This window comes from Cyprinodon variegatus, unplaced genomic scaffold, assembly GCF_000732505.1.
Source record: "Cyprinodon variegatus isolate N-32 unplaced genomic scaffold, C_variegatus-1.0 Scaffold481, whole genome shotgun sequence".
NCBI lineage: Eukaryota > Metazoa > Chordata > Actinopteri > Cyprinodontiformes > Cyprinodontidae > Cyprinodon > Cyprinodon variegatus.
The window spans coordinates 822,153-831,009 of record NW_015150934.1 but is presented as its reverse complement, the minus strand read 5'-3'; the positions used below and the strand labels follow the sequence as shown (position 1 = coordinate 831,009).

The window sequence follows — 8,857 nt, the reverse complement described above, 5'->3', positions numbered from 1 at the left end:
AAAGATGTCTGCCTCCATGGCTGCGAGACCCGCTCCTATGTAATTATAAATAACGAATTCTAAGGCAACGCAAATATTAAGGTTAAGAGGCTGAGCTCCTAGATGATGATAAATAACATAGCTATGTATAATATATTACATTTCTGACTGTATATCCCTGTAATTATTACACACTGTAGCTTTAATATGAAAAATCTAAAACTCTGGTTAGCCATCCTAAAACTATGGCTATACTTTTAAAAGAGGCTACCATGTTGATATTCTATACGGATATTAATTGAAAACATACAGGAAAACTTTTTGCATTTCCCTTAATTATTTAATTTCCAGTTTAGTTAGAGGCATAGGTTGCAGACCTCTGGTCTAGATATTAGTTCAATAAAAAATGTTAAATAAGCTTCTCGTCATGTTTTTTTAATTTAAATGTGCTGTGTTTACAATAGGTTTGCGTTGTAAGGAAATAAAAGCTGTTATAAGCATTATCTACTTTTTTAAATGTACTGAGTGATTATTTAGAAAAAACATTGAATATCTCAAATTAAAGTTTTGAGAAATTGTGATAATGTGTTACAACGTCCTGCCATACCAGCGTGCGTTAAATTCTGACCAATATATCTAAAAATAGCTCACTGTTGACGTCACTCAGCCAAACCTGTATCAGTCGCTGGATGCTGGAGGGGAGGGGTGGAGGGGTAAATGAGTTTTCTTTTCTTTTTTTTTCTTTTTTTTCATTATTCTTAAAGGGGAGGGTTGGGCGGGTCCTCCAATCAGTTACTGGTCATAGCCAATCGACGTCTCGCGCTCACTGAGATTCCCACGGTCCCTCTGCCTTCAACCAATGGAGGACAGTGAGCGGAGAGAACGTTGTTGGGAGGAAAAAAAATCACTGACGCTTCTCTCACTAGCTTTTCTGCCATAGCTGTCAGACAGACCATAAGTTTGAGTGATAGGATAGATTAACCAATCAGAGCTCTCCCCATATGACCACTGCTGACGGTTTAGCCAATCATCAACCTGATCTCAACTGTCAATCATCCGTGATTCGCCAAGAGGGCGGGGCATTCGCTAGGCTGTAGTTCCGTCATCTTGCTCGTCTCCGAGGCTACCGGGGGAGGGTGGGGGGTGCGATGTTGATTTGGATGAATACCTGCCGCTGCCGGACCAAGCCTCGGTTGATCAGTTTTTTCAAAACTGGGTTCATCACCGGAAAGAGGGGCGCATCGGACTAAGAGGATTGATCCCTCGAATCGGAAAACGTTGTTTTTTGGGGGGACTGAGGAGAGGTGGGGAGCCGGGGGTGGGGAGGGGAGGGGGGCTCGATCGGCGGGGGCTGCCAGGAGGTTCAGGCGGAGACAGCATCCTCCGTGCTCAGGCCATCAGCGCCGAGCTCGGCCTGAGGGTCCAACTGAAGCCCTATCCGGGGGGGGTGGGGGGGTCTTGAAGAGGATTTAACCCCGGCCTTAGCGGTGGATGGTCGTGGAGGGAGCCGCTTCTACCCGGCCGCTTAAGCAGCATCTGTCGGGGCTTTTTTCCCCCTCCTCCAGAGCAGGTTAGCGGTCCCCTTTTCTGCTGGAGCCAGGAAACACCGAGCAGATCTAAGCGACATAGACCGGCTGGAGGAGGCTGCAGGGCGGCCCACAGATTGCCCCGTTGACAGGTTGTCATCATGGGCAACGCGCCCACAGCCAGAAAGGGCAGCGAAATGGAAAGCGGTGAGTCCTGATTATCAGAAACAACCAGCTTCCATAGAGAGGCCGCTTTTCACAGCAGCTCCATTCAGAACCATCCGCCTATTGGGGCAAATGCTGGCAGGAATTACCAGCAATGTTCCTCTTTTTTTTATTATTATTATTTTTTAACCAGAAATAATTACCAGGCTCTGTTACTCTTCATTGATCGACATGAGTTGCTAAATAATAAAAAGTAAATACTGTTTTTGTTTCTAGTCTTTACCTTTAGAATCGGGGGAAAGAACTGAATGTAAAGTGCAGCAAGCTCACTTCCTCTTGTGCTCAGTTCTTGGCAGGATCGCAGACAGGCTATGTGTCAGATAATTCCTGAACACTCTGTGCCTGTTGCTCTCTGGCAATAGATAATGTTGGCACACACTGCAAACACACCGAGACGAGGCATAAGCGAACCAAGAGGCTTCCTATCACTCAGGCAGACAGGGCCAGCCTGGATGCTGTGGGTTTCTAGTTAGCCCCAACATCAAATCTGTAATCAACCTATGAAAGGCTGACAAATTATTTGCTTTTGTCTTTTTATAGACATAAAAAAATACATTTTCTATTAATATCTTAATGGAATTAATTGACTTAAACCATGTGTTTCTATTGAGTTAAGTACACACTAAAATATTTCACCAAAATTTAAAGATTTGTGAAATTTTATTCCATAACAAATTCCCATTTTCTTTAGATTATTCTAAAACAAACCTACTAAATCCTTACATGATGCATATTCATTAATGTGATATAGCTTATTTATTTGCTGCCTTGCAGCAAGAAAGTTCTGGGTCCGATTCCCGGCCTAGGGTCTTTCTGCATGGAGTTTGCATGTTTTCCCTAAGCATGCGTGGGTTCTCTCTGGGTACTCTGGCTTCCTCCCACAGTCCAAAAACATGACTGTTAGGTTAATTGGCTTCTCTAAATTGTCCTTAGGTGTGAGCGTGTGCGAGAATGGTTGTCTCTGTGTTCCCCTGCGATGGACTGGCGACCTGTCCAGGGTGTACCCTGCTTCTTTATTTGAAATAAATGAATACATTGGTATTATTTTTTAGTAATTATTCTTAATACTAAATACATAAACCTGATGATTATGTAATTAAAATGAATAAGCTCTACGTTACAAAGGAATATTGATCATGTAAGGTTTAATGTTTTCTGTGTGATATATCTACAAAAACTCTAAATGTAAAGACATGAATCTTAAAATTTGATTGAAATACATATGGACTCTTATCAACATTAGTCTAGAGATGGGGTCTTCAACGTTTTCCAGGTCAATGACCCCCAAAGTGATGATGATATGGAGCGGGGATCCCTAATTATATCTATTTTATTAAATTGTGTTATATCAATGTGATATAACACATACTGGTCCTATAGTCACTCTATTACAGATGAAGTAATGTAACGAAAGTAATTTCTCCCTGGGATTATTAAAGTATTTCTGATTCCTGGTTGATGGGACAGGTGTTGTGAATGAAACGGTGCCCAGTTTGAAAGAGCTCCTGTGTGTTGCTGAATGTGAGCATTGATGACTGAAAGACATCTTCTGCCTCCATTTATCTGTTTACTACAGTGTGTTGAATTCATGTTAATGTTTATTTAAAGACATTTCAATTAGTGGAAAAAACTGCAGGGGGGGTTTAAAGAAAAGTCTAATCAACCAAAACTTTCTTGACCCTCATGCAGTACCTCTGTGGACCCCCTAGGGGTCTCGGACCCCCTGTTGAAGACCTCCGCTCTAGAGGTTAAACTCAAAATTGTGTCATTCATGTTTCTCGTACAGTTACTAGACCCCAGAAACGGATTTAATATTCTTTTTGATTTTAATAAAAAGAGAAAAATAAACTATGTTACATTCCTATCTTAGAAAAGCTATTTTAGAGTAGAGGGAGGGCCTCAAAAGTTGAGCTGCAGTTCTCTAGCACCAAAGTAGCACTTTGGTGCTAGAGAAGCATCATAAAATTTTTTTCCCATATCCTTGGACACAGTGCCTTTGCTTATTAACTGCTGCACAGTAAGGTCAATGCAAATGTATAGTTACACAGAAATATGAAGTTCTTGTTTGCTTGTTTAATTTCATTCTAATTAAGTGAGATGTCAAAAACCAGTTTGAATTTCAAACCATTTGGAGGAAGATTTCCGCTAACATTCATATATAACCGCTTAAACAAGCTGCCTGTTCATCAAGGGTAGGTTTGACTCTACATTCAGGTAGTTTGTCGTTGCAGATTTGCACATTTGGTTTAATTTATTTACGGATTTATTTGTCATGCAGGAAGGGAAGAACCCACTCTGTTTTTTATTTCAAGAATTAGCCATTGAAGCCTACAGGAACCATAATATGCCTTTTCCTTATCCAATAATCTTTAAATAGTAATTTTTTTGTTGTCATTGCTATTTTAAGTTCCAATAAAGCTGGTCTTCTGCATTTAAAGCATTACTCTTTGGGAGCAGGGAGCAGCTTGCAGCACCCAGGGAGCATTCTTGGGCTTAGGTTTAGCTTTTGGAGCCAGAGTGGCGAGCGCCTGCTCTTATCAGAATACTACACTTATTTTATGGAATTATTATTTTCAATTATCTAATGTAAAGTTTAATATTTTATTCTGTATGTTTTGTGTATATGAGTATTGATAAAAGTTTGAGCACTCTAAGTGTGTGAGAGTCGAACTACATGCAAATTACTGGTCTGAGCTGTTTTCCATGCTATTTAAAGTTCAACTGTCATGCTACAAATAACAGTGAACCAGGATGCAGGTTTATTCATGCTTTCTGCCGTTTACCTCTAATATGGGCAACTTGTTAGATAGTCCTGTGTCGTCTCTCATTATCCGTAAAAACAAAACGCTGAAGCCACGTTTTTTCCTTCCTCCTACAGTCAAGGAGTTCCTTGCAAAAGCCAAAGAGGACTTCCTCAAGAAATGGGAGAATCCTTCACAGGTTTGTACATTTTTTTTTCTCTACCTATGCTCTGCAAGGATTCTAGATGGTTAGACATTCTGGAAGAGTATAACGCCATCACCTTAGGAAAGATGTGTGCAGAGATTATTTATCTTTTCTCCAGTAGCATAGATAAAAATGGACAAAATCCCACCTTGAGGAGTAATTCTAATCAGGGGCTCCAACAATTAATAGAATTATTAATTATATTAACAGAGTATACAGATGCTAACACAAGAGCAGCCCATTTAGAGCAGGGATCATGAACAAATTGTATAAAAAAATCTATATGAACATCTTTTATTAGATAAAAATGCTTTTAGTCTGTGAAAATGCTCAATCCATATTAGTATTAAATCTTCTATAAGGCACCTTTTGTTATTCTATTATTAAACAATCAATATTAAAAAAATGAATTAGATAAATTGGAAAAATAATTCAACTTATTGTGATGGTAAAAAACACAGAGAATTCTATTCTCCTCAAAGTGCTTGAAAGTACAAAAAAGTAAATTCTAGAAAATGAATTCTGGCCCGTTGTCGTAGCAACCTCAATGTAGTTAATGTTTTCATAGGAAATAAAGTTTCTTTAGATTAACATTAGGGCTGAAACAAATAACCGGATGAACTGTGATTGATCCATTAATCGTTAACTGGAGTATAGAGACTCTAAAACATGCTTTTAGCTGACAGGGACCCCCATTGAGCAGCAAGTAAGAATAATACTTAAAAATGTAGATAAAATTTAGATAAAATTAAGATTAAAAGAAAAAAAAAAACGTTTTCGTCTGTCAAAATGCTCCTTAAGTGGAAAAGTTTGAGTTTCATCTGGTTTCATTTAGTTAAAAATCTTCTTTAAGGAACCTTTTGCTTTCCGATTATTAATTGATTAATCGAAAAAAAAGAATCAACAGATTGATTGATTTGCAAAATAAACGTTAGTTGCAGCACCAATTCACATATAGTATAATCCCCTTCTATCTAAGTCAGGCAACACTTTACTCTCACTTTAGATCTTCTATCCAAATATTGTCTTAGCTCAGTGAAAATATCGAGATCAAGGAGTATTTTTATCAGTAGTTGAGCTTAGGTATGCTGCGTTTATTGACCAGGTTTTGGGGCTTCTGGGTCACTAGAGCTAAAAAAAACAAAAAAAGGCCCAATTCTTGTTATGGTGTATGATATCTATAGCTTTACTAAAACATTAAATTAAAAGTTAAGTGTCTTTTAAATGGTTAAAAATTGGTCATAAATAGTCTTTTAAGTGAGATAAAGTCTCAGTTGTATGTTTGTCTTAAAAAGTTCCTCCTTAATGATATTCAATAAATTGCAAGATGTCCAATCACAAAAATGTCCAAGAAATGGATTCTTGATGCTCAATCAACAGTGGATTGTAATTAGAATTATTATTTTTGCTGAAATAAACAAAAATAAAAGCTTTTGATGCCTAGAAGAAATAATGTCTTTTTGTGTGTTTTCTTTTTGCTAATTCTTTCTGTCTTCCATGTGCTCAGAACACTGCTAGCCTGGAGCAGTTTGAGAGGTTGAAAACCTTGGGCACGGGCTCATTTGGCCGCGTCATGCTGGTGAAGCACAGAGAAACGGGACAGCATTACGCCATGAAGATCCTCAATAAGCAGAAGGTCAGTATCACCAAGGGGATCGTCCAGGTCGCAGGGAAATTAGGGCTGTTTAAAAGTGTTCTATTCATCTGCAGATGCTTCTGTTTAATGTTCTCACCTGTTGCTGATGGGATTCACTGAGTGGATTTGTATGGGTTTAATTTCTGAGGGCTTCAAATGCAGTTGCAGGCTTCTTCATTCACTTGTGCTAAAATAAGCACCATCCAGTGATATTTTTTCTGTATGAAGGCTACAGCAAGTGGAGCAATTTAGTATAAAGTTCCGCCTACATTTCTCCTCTGACAACGAAACTGTACGATTATGAAGGTCTAGTCATCACAAGTCATTTTAGACGCCAGTTTGATTAATTTTTATCCTATACTGAGGCCATATTTTAAATACTTCCAACTGAAAATCTTAGTATTCCATAAACAAATATAGTTTAAAATTAGATTTTAGACTTCAATAAAGGATATTTCTTTTCTAATACATGAAATTATATTGTCAGTGAAGTGTTTTTTTTTTTTTTTGGCCTATATTGATTTTAAAACATTAAGTGTTTGGCCGACCTTGGTAGACGTTGATTGTCTGCTTGTTGCTTTTATTTAAAACAATCTAAGAAATATCTGTACTGTATGAATAAGCAGATGTTCAGTATTTCAATAGGCAGTCATTTTTATTAAGGGGTGTGTCTGTAACTACTTTAGAGTTGTTGTTTGTTCAACTTTACTTTGGGGAATAAATGTAATCTACTATCCTGGACCTTAGATAGAAGGAAGTACTTTGACTGTATTTGTTTTGGTAATGAGAGTCTTAGGTTAGAATAAGAGAGGAAGTATATTTTGGGCTTTTTAAGACACCCTCACGGCTTTGTAATTGTTTACTTTGCATGTGTTTATGGGTTCATTGGTTAAATAAAGGGTTTCGTTTTGGACAAGATCCAAACAGATGGCAAGCACGGATGGGATTTTGCAGGAGACAGAATCCGATTAATGATGCAGAAGTTGACTTCTGAGTTAGAACTTCCCTTCAGCGGTAAAATAAAGAACTGTTTAATATTTTAGCTCTGGTCATTTCGACTGCATTTGAATAGTTCTTGATAAAAATCTCATGTATTTCAACCGGTAAAAATCTGTACTGGATTTTGAAACTTTTTTCTAAATATAAATTCAGTGTATTTAATGTCATTTAGGGCACTTTATAATGGGGAAAACATGACAACCGTATTGTATGAACCATGCAGACCTGGCCTGATTTATTCTACAGGTGGTTTGTTCAGATAAAACTACGGCCAGAATAATTCATACCCTGGCAGATTTAGATCTGAAAATACTGTCTTAGAGTTTAGCAGGCTGACACTGTTATTTATTGCCCTAGTTTTAGCTCCCTTCTCTAAATATTTTTGGTAATCATTTATTTGTTTAATTCATAATTGTCATACTAATGCATTAAATAGGACAAAAGACATGGAACATAGATAATATAAATAAATATTAATTCAAAAGACAACAGATTTTCATGCAGGAAAACCACAGGTAGGTCAGGATGTTACAGTATCTTTAAGACTGAGCTTAAATTAATAATGGTGGTCTAAAGGTCTGCTAGTGCAAATGTGTTATAAAAACAAGGTACCAGTGAGGTTTAATTTGGACAACTTGTCTCGATTTAGTTTTAATCATGGTGTTATGACCAAAAGTAATTTTCTTTTTAGTCAGAATTTAGTAAGGCCCAAATTTGGATAATCCAGGTCCAGAAAGCAAAGCTCCTGTACGGATATTGGTTCCAACATTTTGCATTTTCAGCTCCACTGACTTGGGGTGTCACTCCCCGATTTGCACATGTGCAAGCAGATATTCACCCAGGTCGTCATAAATAATATAATTATGGTACTAAAAGGGCTTATTTCTACTCTTAAATCACCAAAGTATAATAATGCAAACCTTTAAAAAATGTTTTATGACTTTTCTTAGGTACTTTGATGCGTTTTACATTCTTTTTAACTGCTTGACTGACGTCATGATTGGACATGCTCAGAGCAGTCCAGCAAAACATGATTAAACCATTTTTATCTGCTTTAAGTTGTTTCTTTCTTTAGATTAAGTACTATGTACCATAATGTTAACACGAAAGGAAAACATAAAACTTGGGTTCTTGCAAAAAAAGAACCCCAAAAAAACTGCCCATTCCTATGGGGTGGACACGTTCTTCTGGTTGAATTTGCATGTTTTCTACTGCTAATGCTACTATATAAAGCTTCGTACTCAACACTAATTCTGACGTTTTTAATTGAAAAAGGTTCCGGGATGGGAAGCAAAACATCTTCAAACTTGGAAATGAAGTCCAGTGGATTGTTTTTGAAGTTTTTTGGATTGACTATGACCTGGAGGACTGAGAATCTTCCCCAGCATAGTAAAATTGTAGTTTGAGGGATCCCTGTTTCTAATCATTCACATGAGATTTGATCAACCACATTATTTTTAGATTTTAAACTAGGAAACAAATGCAGCTTATAATTTATACAAAACTTGAAACAAGCCAAGAACGCTACAAAGCAGGTGCTAAGACT

The 8,857-nt window shown here is 37.5% G+C and overlaps 1 protein-coding gene across 1 annotated transcript in view; it reads left to right on the top strand.

The window, feature by feature from the left end:
* Window positions 1-1,429: 1,429 nt before the first annotated feature.
* Window positions 1,430-8,857, top strand: part of prkaca (protein kinase, cAMP-dependent, alpha catalytic subunit) — a 19,952-nt gene continuing 12,524 nt past the window's right edge. The window contains exons 1-3 of the mRNA XM_015390023.1: window positions 1,430-1,712; window positions 4,609-4,670; window positions 6,184-6,342. Coding sequence (XP_015245509.1) covers window positions 1,667-1,712; window positions 4,609-4,670; window positions 6,184-6,342 — 267 coding nt within the window. The 5' untranslated portion in view covers window positions 1,430-1,666. The remainder of the gene's footprint in view (window positions 1,713-4,608; window positions 4,671-6,183; window positions 6,343-8,857) is intronic.